The sequence below is a fragment of the Anser anser genome, assembly GCF_964211835.1.
Source record: "Anser anser genome assembly, contig: HAP1_SCAFFOLD_32, whole genome shotgun sequence".
In the NCBI taxonomy this organism is placed as follows: domain Eukaryota; kingdom Metazoa; phylum Chordata; class Aves; order Anseriformes; family Anatidae; genus Anser; species Anser anser.
In genome coordinates this window covers 2709115-2724764 of record NW_028154148.1, presented here as the reverse complement: position 1 = coordinate 2724764, position 15650 = coordinate 2709115, and the positions used below count along the sequence as shown (strand labels likewise).

The window sequence follows — 15650 nt, the reverse complement described above, 5'->3', positions numbered from 1 at the left end:
CAGCAGCAGGAACGTGTCACGCAAAGGGCCTGTGAGGTGTCGTGTGTCTGGAGGTGGCAGGTCAGCCTTGGCTTCTCCCTGGGATGTGCACTTTGGGGCTGACATCTGCCAGTGGCCCTGCTAGGCCAGCAGAAGGCCCCTGCTTGGCATGCTGCCTGTGGGATCCCCTCTGCCTCCATCCCCAGGAGGACCAAGACACAAAGAAGGCCCTCAGAGGGCTTGTCCTGTCCCTTCTGCTTGAGTCCAGGACTGGACAGCAGGAGGCACAAGGCTTGGCTGTGTCTAGCCAAGAAGCTGCAAGGCCAGCAGCAGGACCAGGCCTTGGAAGATGCTGGTGAGTATCTATGATCAGACCCTAGCTTTGTGTTTCAAGGAACAGCTGGTGAGGGTTGATGAGACACTGGTGAAATGATGGAAATGCCGGGATGAGAGCAAGGTGGTGAACAGAGATGGGTGTCTGCAGACTTCAAGGAAATAGGAGAAAGTGTGGAACAGCATAGGAAAGCCTGCAGAGGAGAAGGCAGAGGGTGCTGGCAGGAATGGAAGGCCCCAACAGCCCTGACGTTTCTGTCCCTTTGCCTAGAGCTTCTGAGGAGACAAGATAGAGTCATTGCAATGGGGCCTCACAGCTTCCTTGACACCCTGTGCAGGGGTGGGGAGGTGTCCTAATGAAGTTCTTCTCGTGGCATCACACTGCCCACCACATCATACAGACCCCAAGAAGAGCCCTGAGCCAGACGGGGGGGTGCAGGATCTCCCCTCCCAGTGGCTGGGGTCAGGCCTTGGCCCTTCTGCTTCACCAAAACCAACCAAGACTTTTCTCAGCACAGCGCTTTGCCTGTCTGGAATCATGGCCTCCAATGATCTGCCCTAACAAGTCCCTGGGGAGGCTTTGTTAGGAACAGCCCTCAGTGGGGCCCATTAATACTCCAAGTCACTTCAACTTTTCCTTCTGACTTTATTTTCTCAAGCAGTTGCATCATTCCCGTCTCAGTACCCAAGTTTCATTGACTGAGCACCAAAGTACACCACGGAACTCATTAAAAGAGAGAAAGTCCTAAGGAGCCATATCTCTCCCACAGTTTTCTTCAAGTGTTCAGGACTTGTGCAGGTAATTGGAGAGCTTTCATGGTGTAGTTAAGGAGGAAGATTTCAAAGAGCATCTAATAAAAATCTTTCCTCATTTTAAAGGCTGAAGTTTGTTGCATTTCAGCTTGGAGCATCATTTTCCTATAGATATTGGTCTAGGGTTACTCCTTTGGAGCCCTGCTTATGTAGGAAGAGCAAGGTTTTTCCTATTTAAAAACAAACAACAGGAAATCATGCTGCAATTTGAAAAAAAAAATAAAAACTTCTTCATCTTGTTGCTTCCAGTGATGTTTACCTTCCCGAAAGGATGACGGTACATGATATATTTTACACTGAGTAATAGGAAATTTAAAATAATAGTGTTAATATCACACACAGAATCACACAGAATCACAGAATCGTCTAGGTTGGAAGAGACCTCCAAGATCACCCAGTCCAACCTCTGCCCTAACAGTAACAAGTCCTCCACTAAACCATATCACTGAGCTCAACATCTAATCGTCTCTTAAAGACCTCCAGGGATGGTGACTCAACCACTTCCCTGGGCAGCCCATTCCAATGCCTAACAACCCTTTCAGTAAAGAAGTTTCTCCTAACATACAACCTAAACCTCCCCTGGCGCAACTTTAGCCCATTCCCCCTCATCCTGTCACTAGGCACATGGGAGAATAGACCAACCCCCACCTCTCTACAGCCTCCTTTAAGGTACCTGTAGAGAGCGATAAGGTCGCCCCTGAGCCTCTTCTTCTCCAGGCTGAACAACCCCAGCTCCCTCTGCCACTCCGCGTAAGACTTGTTCTCCAGACCCCTCACCAGCTTCGTCGCCCTTCTCTGGACTCGCTTGAGCACCTCCATGTCCTTCCTGTAGCGAGGGACCCAAAACTGAACACAGTACTCAAGGTGCGGCCTCGCCAGAGCCGAGTACAGGGGCACAATCACTTCCCTAGACCTGCTGGCCACGCTGTTTCTTATACAAGCCCGGATGCTGTTGGCCTTCTTGGCCACCTGAGCACACCACTGGCTCATATTCAGCCGACTATCAACCAGTACTCCCAGGTCCTTCTCTGCCAGGCAGCTTTCCAACCACTCATCTCCCAGCCTGTAGATCTGCTTGGGGTTGTTGCGCCCCAGGTGCAGGACCCAGCACTTGGCCTTGTTGAACTTCATACAGTTGACCTCAGCCCATCGCTCCAGCCTATCCAGATCCTCCTGCAGAGCCTTCCTACCCTCGAGCAGATCGACACACGCACCTAACTTGGTGTCATCTGCAAACTTCCTGAGGGTGCACTCAATCCCCTCATACAGGTCATCGATAAAGATATTAAAGAGGACTGCCCCAGTACTGAGAACTGGGGGACTCCACTAGTGACCGGCCTCCAACTTGATTTGACTCCATTCACCACAACTCTCTGGGCCCGGCTATCCAGCCAGTTTTTAACCCAACGAAGCATATCCCAGTCCAAGCCACGAGCAACCAATTTCTTGAGGAGAATGTTGTGGGAAACGGTGTCAAAAGCCTTACTGAAGTCAAGGTAGACCACATCCACAGCCTTTCCCTCATCTAGTAAGCATGTCACTTTCCTTATCCCATCCGTGCACATCCAAAACTGAAGCATGCTTTAGGGGCTGGGAAAAGGACGCTGAAGCCATAGAAGCCATTCAGGAAACAAAAGTTATAGGTAGGAAGTGTGATTGTGTGGAGGTGCAGAGCTGATGGGCCCATTGTACAGGATGCTCCTAAAGACCTTTGTGTCATTTTCCCTTCTGGCAACAACACCGCTTCCTTCTCAGGAACAGAGTAGACAAAAGAGGTGAGACAGATACTCTGGGATCAAGAATGTCATCCGAAAGCTGATCCCAGTAAGATATGGGGAGGTCAGGAGCAGCCTGGACAAGAGAGATGTGAGATTTTGGGGTGGGAAGAAGAGCTTGGCCAGCTGAAATTAATGATTTCGTAGAGGTAAGAGGGGTCATGTAATGTAGATGCTGCGGTAACACTGACTTAAAACAGTCATGTATGGCCCTTACCTTACTTGAACCAATAATTTTAATCCCTAAACCTAAATGCTACTACAACACTCTGACAGGGATCCATTTCTCAAATGCTTGAACTCAAAGTGTCACTTAGAGGGAAAAGACCATACCCCTTTCCCTTACCTTTACTCTCCTGCTCACACTGACCCCTTCCCTTAATACTAGTATTAAAATGCTCTGATTAACCCTAGACGTCGTGGCAGACCAGAAAAAAACAACAACAGAAAAAAAAATAAAAAACATAAACAGCAGAGCTTACCTAACCACAGACCTGATACCCGTAGAAGAACACCAAAGCTCCCCAATAAAGTTTTGTTCACTCTCTAAACCAGAAACGAGAAACCTAATTGCTTGGGAACCCTGCCACTCTAAATTTGTTTAAACTCTAACACAGAAATTGAAAACCAAGTCCCTAGGGGACTAGAGAGAGGTCAGCTCTGCCTCAGGATCTCCTGCCCCAGCAGGAGGAATGTGACTGGGGCAGTGACTGGGAGGTCACTTCTGTCTCTGCAGCTGATAGGGCAGCAGCAGAAACTTGTCACGCAAAGGGACTGTGAGGTCCCTTGTGTCTGGAGGTGGCGGGTCACCCTTGGCTTCTCCCTGGGATGTGCACTTTGGGGCTGACATCTGCCAGTGGCCCTGCTAGGCCAGCAGAAGGCCCCTGCTTGGCATGCTGCCTGTGGGATCCCCTCTGCCTCCATCCCCAGGAGGACTCAGACACAAAGAAGGCGCGCAGAGGGCTTGTCCTGTCCCTTCTGCTTGAGTCCAGGACTGGACAGCAGGAGACACAAGGCTTGGCTGTGTCTAGCCAAGAAGCTGCAAGGCCAGCAGCAGGCCCAGGCCTTGGGAGATGCTGGTGAGGTGACTTCTGTCTGCTTGGCTGACAGGCCGCAAGGAGCCTGATGGGTTGGGATGCCTGCTTCAGGAGTGGTTTCCACCCTGATGGAGCTTTCTTTGGTAGTAGGAAAGAGCAGGAGAGAGAAACTGCCACAAAGTGCACCTTGGAAAGGTGGCACTGGCCATGAGGAGGAAGAAATGTCCAGGGGAACAACTGGTCTTGCTGCTACAGACTAGGGAAAAGAAGACATTAAGTGCCTCAGCCTTTACCTCATCTCTTGTCAAAAGGTTTCCCCCCACATCCATTAAAAGATTATGATTCTCCTTAATCCTCTTTTATTAAAGTATTTATATAAACAGTTTTTATTTTCTTTGACAGTAGTAGAAAGATTGAGCTCCAGCAGGGCTTTGGCCCTTCTAATTTTGACCTGCACAGCCCCATAACATTGAGGACACAGCTCCAGACAAACTGACAGCATGCATGAGAAGGAAGCACAGAAGAGGTGGAACCTGGCAGCCTTCCATCCCCTGCCCTTCTGTGACTCTGTGCTGCAATTCCATTCAGCTGGTTACTCCTGTGTTATCCAAACTTTCCTGCAGCTCCTGGTGCTGCTGTCTTGTCAGAGATATCACAGTCATACAAAGACTGAACTGTCTGAATCCAGACCTTAACAGCTGACAGAATGGAGCATCTGTCCAGGCAAACCTTGAGAAACTGCAGGATTTTGCCTACAGAAACCTCTTGACCTTTACAAGGAGAGGAGCCCAGTCCCGCACGAGAGGAAGAGGAACCCCACACATCAGGGCAGACTGGGACCCTGCTGAGTGAGCAGTGTCCAGTTGGAGGAGGACCTGGGCACCACGAGAGATGCCATATGAGCAGTGGTGCTGCTCCCCAGGAACCAGGCCAGCTTCCTACAGAGCTGCCTTACGAGGAGCATGGCCACCAAGAAGATCTGAGTTATCAGACTCAGATCAGATCCGGTGTGACACCACAGGGAGAAGGGTTGACAACCAGCAGGGAAAGAGGTACAGGTGTGGGAGTCCCGAGGACAGCCTGATGTAGACAGGAGCAAGGGCTGTGGCATGGCTGAGAGTCCCAACAGGACCCAGGTCTTTGTGTCCATGGCTCTGGCTGTTGTCTCTGCCACTGAGGCCTAGGAGGAGACAGCTTATCGGTAAAGCACCAGGCCCTCATTGCCTCCTCGCCCCCAGCCATGAACCAGGCAGGGCTCGTACCATTCTCCTGCACTTGGCCATGCACATCCCCATCTCCTACTGCCCCAGGAAGAGCCCTGAGCAAGGTGTGACATTGAACAGATCTCCCTTCCAGGGTGCCAGGGGTCAAGGCCTGACCCTTGTGCTTGGTGAAACACATCCAGTTTTTCTACATATCAGTGTGTCTTGACATTGTCTTTCTCTCGTTGTCCTCACTGCCTCCAATGCTCTGCTCTAACGAGCTCCAAGGGAGGCTGTGTCAGTGCTGGCCCTCAGGGGGACACTGCAGGAAACTTGCCTCTGACTTGGACTTGTTGAGAGATGTCTTCAATTGTCTCTCAGTGCCTGAGGTTCGTGGGCTCCTCACCAGAGCCCCCCGAGGGGGGATTCCAATGCCTTGGGCTGGGCGTCTGGTGCTGAGCTGGGCCGGGCTCCTGGGCCCAAGGGGAGCTCGTGGCAAGAGGGCCCTGGTGCAGAGAGACAGCTGTGCCCAGGAGCAGCTCCTGTGCACAGCGCAGCAGGGCTGGGGGCTCTGACCGCAGGTGGCACGGGGAGAGGAGAGCAGGAGACAGGGCTTGGAGGCAGTTGGCAGTGGGAGGATGCTGAGAGCTGCCTGCAGGAGAAATCTGCACAGCCCTTGACAAGGTACGTCTCTGGCTGCAGGGCCATGCAGCTGCACATCCTGGAAGGGTCTCCTGCTGGGTCTTGTTTCTGGGAGGGCAGTGGGCAATGCAGTAGGCTTTGGGAGTCCTGTTGGATGGCACTGCGAGCTGAGGAAGTTTGGCCCAAGCCCCTTGGAGTGTCGTAATCCAGCTGCCTCCAGTCAGCCAAGAGTGCGTGGCCAAGCCTTCTTCAGACACTGAAGGGGATGGAGATGGGATATTGGGACGTCCAGCTTGTGCATATTCTTGTCTATCTGTGGGGTGTTCTTCTGGTCTGCAGGCTGCTCTCCAGCAGGATGCTGCTCTCTCGTGGCATCCTTGTGTTATCCACGTGCCCCGAGGAGAAGACACCTCCGTGCTAAGACCATGTCCGTTCTCCTGGATGGCTGTCTGAGGGCAGCTGTTGTGAGGCTTCTGCAGCCCTGGTGAAGAGGGAAAAGCTGAGATCCTGCTCATGGAAGACAAGGTGAGGATCCTGTCCAGCTGCACTTGGTGTGGGGCTTCTCTGCTCTCAGCTGTCGGTAGTTTCTTCTCATGGGAACACCGAATAGATTGTTCCTCCTAAACATTACAGGCGTAGCTACCAGAAAATGAAACAAATATATGTCTCTTGTTCGACACAGTCCTTGGATACATTCTTTGAAGCAACACTGCGAAGCTCGTGGTCGGACCAGTGGACTGAACTTGTGTTTCCCCCATGTTCCTGCCTCCCTCCTGCTGCACAGCAGGAAGGACTCCTCTGGAGCCCACAGCAGCCCCTGCCCCCAGTGCCACTCTCAGCCAGCACCAGCCGCAGCTCAAGCAGGAGAACTGCAGAAAGGTTCTCCTAAAAAGAGAGAGTCTTGGGCTGGCGGTGCTCTAAGAGTTGCAATAGGTTTTCCTCAGAGAAGTCTGCTCTAACTTTTTTCTGCTTTATCCTCTTCAACAGACAACTGTGTCCAGAGTCAGGAAATGGCCAACAGCAGCTCTGTGAGCGAGTTCCTTCTGCTGGCATTCGCAGACACGCGGGAGCTGCAGCTCCTGTACTTCGGGCTCTTCCTGGGCATCTACCTGGCTGCCCTCCTGGGCAACGGCCTCATCCTCACCGCCGTAGCCTGCGACCACCGCCTCCACACCCCCATGTACTTCTTCCTCCTCCACCTCGCCCTCCTCGACCTGGGCTGCATCTCCACCACTCTCCCCAAAGCCATGGCCAATGCCCTCTGGGACACCAGGGCCATCTCCTATCAAGGGTGTGCTGCACAGGTCTTCTCCTTTCTCTTTTTTATATCAGCAGAATTTTATGTTCTCACCATCACAGCCTACGACCGCTACGTTGCCATCTGCAAGCCCCTGCACTACGGGAGCCTCGTGGGCAGCAGAGCTTGTGCCCAGATGGCAGCAGCTGCCTGGGGCAGTGGCTTTCTCCATGCTGTCCTGCACACGGCCACTACATTTTCCCTGCCCCTCTGCCAAGGCAATGCTGTGGACCAGTTCTTCTGTGAAATCCCCCAGATCCTCAAGCTCTCCTGCTCAGGTTCAGACTACCTAAAGGAAGTTAGACTTCTGGTGGTTAGTGCATGCTTAGCATTTGGTTGTTTTGTTTTCATTGTGCTGTCCTATGTGCAGATCTTCAGGGCCGTGCTGAGGATGCCCTCTGAGCAGGGCCGGCACAAAGCCTTTTCCACGTGCCTCCCTCACCTGGCCGTGGTCTCCCTGTTTGTCAGCACTGCCATATTTGCCAACCTGAAGCCCCCCTCCATCTCCTCCCCATCTTTGGACCTGATGGTGGCAGTTCTGTACTCGGTGGTGCCTCCAGCAGTGAACCCCCTCATCTACAGCATGAGGAACCAGGAGCTGAAAGCCACACTGAAGAAGCTGATTCTAGTTGTAGTATTTACTTAGTAAGGATCTGTCTGTCTCTCTTTTCTAGTTTAACTCAAGTTAATCTCAGGCAGGTTGTGACCCTTAGGTGTAGCATTTGTCCTGTTTTCAGTTAGGACAGAGTTAATGTTCCTCCTAGTAGCTGGTAGGGTGCTATGTTTTGGATTAGGATGAGAAGAGCGCTGATAACATGCTGATGTTTTAATTGTTGCAGAGCAGTGTTTACACCAGGCCAAGGACTTTTCGGCTTCTCGCTCTGTCCTGCCAGCGGCCAGGCTGGGGGTACAGCAGGAGCTGGGAGGGGACAGACCCAGGACAGCTGACCCCAACTGGCCAAAGGGGTATTCCATACCATCTGGTGTCACGCTAAACAATTAATATGGGGGGGCTGGGTGCGATGGGGGGGCCGGCTGCTCAGGGATAGTCTGGGCATCAGTCAGCGGGTGGTGAGCAATTGCATTGTGCATCACTTGTTTATAACATTATTATTATTGTTATTATTATCCTTTTTTTCCTGTCCTAATAAATCCTTTTCTATTTATGTCAACCCACAAGTTTTCATTTCTTTCTTATTCTCCCCCCCCATCCTAGAGAGGACCCAGACAGAAAGAAGGCCCGCACAGGGGTTGTCCTGTCCCTTCTGCTTGAGTCCAGGACTGCACAGCAGGAGGCACAAGGCTTGGCTGTGCCTAGCCAAGAAGCTGCAAGGCCAGCAGCAGGCCCAGGCCTTGGGAGATGCAGGTGAGGTGACTTCTGTGTGCTTGGCTGACAGGCCGCAAGGAGCCTGATGGGTTGGGATGCCTGCTTCAGGAGTGGTTTCCACCCTGATGGAGCTTTCTTTGGTAGTAGGAAAGAGCAGGAGAGGAAAACTGCCACAAAGTGCACTTTGGAAGGTTGGCACTGGGCATGAGGAGGAAGAAATCTCCCTGAAAGTGTAGTCCTGTGGTGAAAGAGGTCACCGAAAGAGAGTCTATGATCAGACCCACACTTTTTATTCATCAGGGAACAGCTGATGAGTGTAGACGTGACACGGGTGAGATGATGGACAGTCCTGGATGAGAGCAAGGTGGTGGACAGAGATGGGTGTCTGCAGACTTCAAGGAAATAGGATAAAGTGTGGGACAGCATAGGAAAGCCTGCAGAGGAGAAGGCAGAGGGTGCCGGCAGGAATTAAAGGCTCCAACAGCCCTGACGTTACTGTCCCTTTGGCTAGAGCTTCTGAGGAGTCGTTGCAATGGGGCCTCACTGCTTCCTTGATACCCTGTGCAGGGGTGGGGAGGTGTCCTAATGAAGTTCTTCTCGTGGCATTACACTGCCCACCACATCATACAGACCCCAAGAAGAGCCCTGAGCCAGACGTGGGAGTGCAGGATCTCCCCTCCCAGTGGCTGGGGTCAGGCCTTGGCCCTTCTGCTTCACCAAAACCAACCAAGACTTTTCTCAGCACAGCGCTTTGCCTGTCTGGAATCATGGCCTCCAATGATCTGCCCTAACAAGTCCCTGGGGAGGCTTTGTTAGGAACAGCCCTCAGTGGGGACCATTAATACTCCAAATGACTTCAACTTTTCCTTCTGACTTTACTTTCTCAAGCAGTTGCATCATTCTCCTCTCAGTACCTGAGTTTCATTGACTCAGCACCAAAATACACCATGGAACTCATTAAAACAGAGAAAGTCCTAAGCAGCCATATCTCTCCCACAGTTTTCTTCACGTCTTCAAGAGTTGTGCAGCTAATTGGAGAACTTTCATGGTGCAGTTAAGGAGGAAGGTTTCAAAGAGCAACTAATAGAAATCTTTCCTCATTTTAAAGGCTGAATTTTGTTGTATTTCAGTTTGGAGCATCATTCTCTTATAGATACTGGTCTAGGGTTTCTCCTTTGTAGCCCTGCTTAGGGTAGGAAAAGCAGGGTTTTTCCTATATAAAAACAAAGAATAGGAAACCATGCTGCAGTTTTCAAACCAAAAAAAAAAATAAAGTTCATGTTCCTCATTTTATTGCCTCCAGTGATGTTTACCTTCCCAAAAGGATGACTGTACATGATGTATTTTACACTGATTAATAGGAAATTTTCAATAGTAGTGTTAATATTAATCCATATCACACTAACTCAATGATAAACGATGAGTTTCTTGCTAAGGAAACCATTAGACAGACTGCTGAGAGATGGGCGAGCTGGAACTCACTGAAACTCAAAGCAGCAACTGGGTTGGTGAGAGCGGTCTGAGTGATCAAAGAGTAAGGAGAGGGCAAAGCAGGAGAAACATGGGAAGTGCATAGGTCCAGACAGGCAGCTGGAAAGGGGACATTCAGCAGGGTCTGTGTAATCAAGTCAGGTTTTGTACCTGTAAAATGAGGGAACACACCATGATAGACAAAGCGATGACAATGCAAGTACAGGTGAACACCAGTATTTCTTCTCCAGTGCTGAATATAGATCATGGGAATTAGCATTTCCTCATGATAGAAATTCCACTTCACGTGAGACTTTTTACGGAAGGGATTGAATCATTTGAGGTAATGAGTAGTCGCATTATTAGTTAAGTACTAAAAAAATTACTGGGTATTCAGGCAGAGCTTTGCTGTGTGACCATAAGCATAACCCGGTGTTGTGGTTTAACCCGGCTGGCACCTAAACACCACACAGCCGTTCGCTCACCCTCCCCCCTCCCTCTCTGGGATGGGGGAGAGAAACAGGAAAGTGAAGCCTGTGAGTTGAGATAAAGACAGTTTATTAAGACAGGAAAATAATAATAACAATAATAATAATAGTGATAATGGTAATAGTATTAATCATAATAATGTGTACAAACAAGTGATGCACAATGCAATTGCTCACCACCCGCTGACCGATGCCCAGCCTATTCCCGAGCAGCCGGCCCCCCACCCCGGCCAGCCACCCCTATATATTGTTTAGCATGACGTCAGATGGTATGGAATACCCCTTTGGCCAGTTTGGGTCAGCTGTCCTGGGTCTGTCCCCTCCCAGCTCCTGCTGCATCCCCAACCTGCTCCCTGGCAGGACAGAGCGAGAAGCTGAAAAGTCCTTGGCCTGGTGTAAGCACTGCTCTGCAACAATTAAAACATCAGCATGTTACGGGCTCTTCTCATCCTAATCCAAAACATAGCACACTACAAGCTACTATGAGGAAAATTAACTCTGTCCTAACTGGAACCAGGACACTAGGGAAAACCTCCTGTGGCCCCGTTGTGTTTGAGGCACTTCCCTGGACCAGCAGATGTCAGAAAAGACCTGCAGGAGACCGGAGCCCCTTGGGAAAATCCGGTGGAGCCAGGTGGAGTTCCCAGGGCACCTCCACTGCCAGCAGTGGTCTTTGTCCCTGTAACTGCAGCCCAGCCCAGCACAGGAAACCCCTTCAAAGACAAACCCCCTCTTCAGTGGGTTCCTGGGACTGACCTGGATTTGAAATGGCCTTTGGGAACCCATGATACTCTCCCTTATTCCTATGAGACACTTGAACATCCGCCTACCTTCCTGGGTCATCTTTAGCAAACTCAGGCTAAAACACTCAGTATAGCGCGCTTCAAATGGCTGAGGCAGAACCCATCAGCTAGCCCCACTTTGGAGAATCATCCCCTTCCAACTAGGGATATGAAAGTGAAAAATGAGACATGACCCATCAGGTCAATGCGCAGAGTAAGGGAAAGTCACACATATTGTGCTGGAGTGTCAGAAGGCAAAAAGCACTGCACTGTGCCTCAGAGTAATCAAGGAGACCTAATCCAGTTCATCTGTAAGATAAAGCAGAGTGAAGGACGTTGAGTTGTGTCCTAACATGAAGAAGGATGTACATCACTGTTGAAGGAGCTGTCTTTTTGTGCCATCACCAATGCAAATTACAAAAGAACTACCTCAAATAAAGGTAAGCTGTCCCACCCTGGCCCTGTCACACCACGGGGCAGCGGAGGGACCTTTTTCACTTTCAGCCTCTTTTTCAGAGAGGCTTTGCCCTCTCCCTGCTCACCACGGGGAAGAGCCTGGCCCTGGATGCTCCGTGAGCGCTGTGCAGGTCGTGGCAGTCTGCGGTGAGGGGACGAATGCCCTGGGCCCCCTTCCTGCTCTGCCCAGGCCAGCAAGGGCCCCAAGCGGCCTCGTGTCCCCTGCCCCTGCAGCTCTGGGCTCCCTTCCCCAGCCCTGGCTCTGCAGCACCAAGCCCTGCTGGGAGCCCTCCCCTGCATGCTGCCACCGCTCCCTGACGCTGCTGCTGCCCTCTGCCAGGCACTGCCCAGCCCAGACCAGCCCCTGCCCACCTCTCCCCACCTCCCGGACCTTGCCTGGTCACCCAATCTAGGTCCTTTCCTACTGTTCACTGAAGGCCTCTGAGACCTTTGTGCTGTGGCCTCGCTGTGTGTCCTGGCATTGCAGAGCTCCCATCAGCCCGTGCATCCTTTGGCTTGGCTTTACTGTGAAGACCCACTCGCTGCCCACCCAACACAAGGCACACGGCATCCCAGGAGAACCCTTAGGGTATCCTGGTGGCTCCCGATACCTCCCTGATGCCGCCAGCCCTATCACATTGCAATCCCAGGAAGCTGCTTCTTGACCAGTCAGGGATTTCAGGTGCACTGGGAATCCACCACTGACGACTCAGTCCAGCCCTGGCTCCCCCACCCAGCACCCTGTGCCCTCCATCCCCTGTGTCCAGGTGGCACCCAAGCACAAGAGTGAGGCCTTGAGCCTGGCATTCCCTGAGCGTCTTCTGCACTCCAGTTTGGGAAGAAGAGCCCTGAGCACTGAGCAACTTCACTTTTAGTACCCAGATGCCACAATGGAGGCCAGGTGTCATTTAGGTATAAACATGTTTACAGAAAAAATCTCAGTCAAACAGAGGGTTGGTCATCTGGAAAAGAGGAATGAAAGCAAACATTTAACTGCAAACAGAATTACAAACAATACTACACATAAAGGTAAAATTTGGCTCAGATTAACTTGAGTAAAACTAGAAAAGTGAGATAGCCAAATCATTGCTAAGTAAATATTACCACTAGAATCATTTTCTTCAGTGTGTCTTTCAGGTCCTGGTTCCTCATGCTGTAGATGAGGGGGTTCACTGCTGGAGGTACTACCACATATAAAACTGCCACCAGCAGGTCCAGGGATGGGGAAGAGATGGAGGGGGGCTTCAAGTGTGCAAACATGATAGTGCTGATAAAGAGGAAGACCACGGCCAGGTGAGGGAGGCACGTGGAAAAGGCTTTGTGCTGGCCCTGCTCAGAGGGCATCCTCAGAACAGCCCTGAAGATCTGCACGTAGGACAGCACAATGAAAAGAAAACATCCAAAGACTAAAGAAACACTAAACACAAGTGCCCCAACTTCCCTGAGGTAGGCATCTGAGCAGGAGAGCTTGAGGATCTGGGGGATTTCACAGAAGAACTGGTCCACAGCATTGCCTTGGCAGAGGGGCAGGGAAAATGTAGTGGCCGTGTGCAGGACAGCATTGAGAAAGCCACTGCCCCAGGCAGCTGCTGCCATCTGGGCACAAGCTCTGCTGCCCACGAGGCTCCCGTAGTGCAGGGGCTTGCAGATGGCAACATAGCGGTCGTAGGCTGTGATGGTGAGAACATAAAGTTCTGCTGATATAAAGAAGAGAAAGAAAAAGACCTGAGCAGCACACCCTTGATAGGAGATGGCCCTGGTGTCCCAGAGGGCATTGGCCATGGCTTTGGGCAGAGTGGTGGAGATGCAGCCCAGGTCGAGGAGGGCGAGGTTGAGGAGGAAGAAGTACATGGGGGTGTGGAGGCGGTGGTCGCAGGCTACGGCGGTGAGGATGAGGCCGTTGCCCAGGAGGGCAGCCAGGTAGATGCCCAGGAAGAGCCCGAAGTGCAGGAGCTGCAGCTCCCGTGTGTCTGCGAATGCCAGCAGGAGGAACTCGCTCACAGAGCTGCTGTTGGCCATTTGCTGGTTCTGGGCATGGGGTGCTGACCAAGGAGGGAGAAGGCAGTAAGAAAATACAACAGAATTGTCTGTTAATATGTGTTTCAATTTCAGCCTATTAACCAGACATTAGGCAGGTCCCTTTCACGAGCTCTGACTGGGGCTGCCTGAGGCTGTCCCTGGGAGGAGGGGACTCTGCTGTGGGCAGTGTAGTTAACAGTCCTTACCTATAAAAAGAAGTAAAGAGGAACATGGAGTATTCTCAGATGATTTTAACTCTTGATGTGAACAAATTTTTACTCCCAAGTCCCCTAACGGCAGACAAGGGCTGTGGCGATTTCTTTTTTCTATACTGTCATTCCTGCTGCACTACAAGTAAAACCTTGTGGATCCTCAGTGTCACAGATACTGTTCCTCTGGTGCAGAGTGTACTTCAGAGAGCACAGCCAGTCTGTCCATCAGTTCTGGTCTCAGCTGCCCTATGCTGGTGGGAGAGGAGAGCAGCGATTGTCCCAGGGAGGTGCCTGAGCCCTCCCTCGCACAGCATTTCTGGCAGCAGCTCCCTCTCACCGCCTGCCCATGTCCCTGCTGCCTGCCCGTGTCCCTGCTGGGAGCTGGTCCTGTGTCCCCACATCTCCTCCCTGTCCATGCTCACAGACCCCATCCCACAGTCTATGTGCTCAGATTCACTCAGATTCCCCTCCACAACAGGAATCTGAAAGCACAGAATCCAAAAATCTCAGATTAACCAAGCCCCAGTCTTCCCCTTCAAATGCCCCCATATAAATGCCATTCACTAAAGCATCTTCTACTCCTCGCTGAAGAAACAGCCATCCCAACAGATGCTATCAGGCATCGGATGTGCCAGCTGTAGAAGACCCCTCTGGCAACCCCACCTGCATGGCCCTGCTGCCAGAGACTCACGGTGCCAAGAGCCTTCAGATCTGTCCTGCCACACGCTGCCCTCTGTTGCAGCGCTCCTCACTGCCTCCAAGCCCTCTCTCCTTCTCTCCTGTCCCCATGCCAGCTGCGGTCAGAGCCCCCAGCCCTGCTGCGCTGTGCACAGGAGCTGCTCCTGGGCAGAGCTGTCTCTCTGCAGCGCTGCCCGCTTGCCACGAGCTCCCCTTGGGCCCAGGAGCCCGGCCCAGCTCAGCAGCACAGCACCCGACCATGGCATCGCTTGCTCTGTGCCATTGGGCTCCCTCGAGGTGTCCCCAAGGCCTCAGGGCTGACAGCTCCCGAAGGCAGCAGGGTCTCTGCTGGGCTGTGGTGTTTGAAGCAGACTGAAGTCATCACCGACTGCCCTTCTCTGAACACAGGAGAGATGACTTTTACAAGTGTGATTTGTGCCGTTGAACTGTTGTTGTCAAACATGTTGTGCTTTAACCTGTCAGGCACCGAAGCAATACAGAGCTGTTAGCTCACACCCACCACTCAAAAGCTTATTTGTTAAAATATAGACAGTTTAACAAGACAGAAAATAAAGATATAAGAATAACAGTAACAATAATAATAAAGAATAACACATTTCATTATTATTATTATTCCATGTTGTTGTGGTTTAACCCGGCTGGCAGCTAAACACCACGCAGCCGTTTGCTCGCCCTCCCCCCTCCCTCTCTGGGATGGGGGAGAGAAACAGGAAAGTGAAGCCGGTGAGTTGAGATAAAGACAGTTTATTAAGACAGGAAAATAATAATAACAATAATAATAATAATAGTGGTAATGATAATAGTATTAATAATAATAATGTGTAAGAAAACAAGTGATGCACAATGCAATTGCTCACCATCTGCTGACTGATGCCCAGCCTATTCCCGAGCAGCCGGCCCCCCCACCCCGGCCAGCCACCCCTATATATTGTTTAGCATGACGTCAGATGGTATGGAATACCCCTTTGGCCAGTTTGGGTCAGCTGTCCTGGGTCTGTCCCCTCCCAGCTCCTGCTGCACCCCTAGCCTGCTCGCTGGCAGGATAGAGCGAGAAGCTGAAAAGTCCTTGGCCTGGTGTAAACACTGCTCTGCAACAATTAAAACATCAGCATGTTATCA

General features: G+C 51.5%; 2 protein-coding genes across 2 annotated transcripts; one reads left to right on the top strand and one right to left on the bottom strand.

Moving 5' to 3' along the window:
- The first annotated feature begins 6704 nt into the window (after positions 1 to 6704).
- LOC310890633 (olfactory receptor 14J1-like) lies at positions 6705 to 7842 on the top strand. The gene has a single exon (XM_083852945.1). The coding sequence runs from the start codon at positions 6792 to 6794 to the stop codon at positions 7722 to 7724; it is 933 nt and encodes a 310-aa protein (XP_083709071.1). The 5' UTR covers positions 6705 to 6791; the 3' UTR covers positions 7725 to 7842.
- A 4694-nt stretch (positions 7843 to 12536) lies between these two features.
- Positions 12537 to 15176, bottom strand: LOC310890656 (olfactory receptor 14J1-like). The gene has a single exon (XM_083852969.1). The coding sequence runs from the start codon at positions 13618 to 13620 to the stop codon at positions 12691 to 12693; it is 930 nt and encodes a 309-aa protein (XP_083709095.1). The 5' UTR covers positions 13621 to 15176; the 3' UTR covers positions 12537 to 12690.
- Positions 15177 to 15650: the final 474 nt, after the last annotated feature.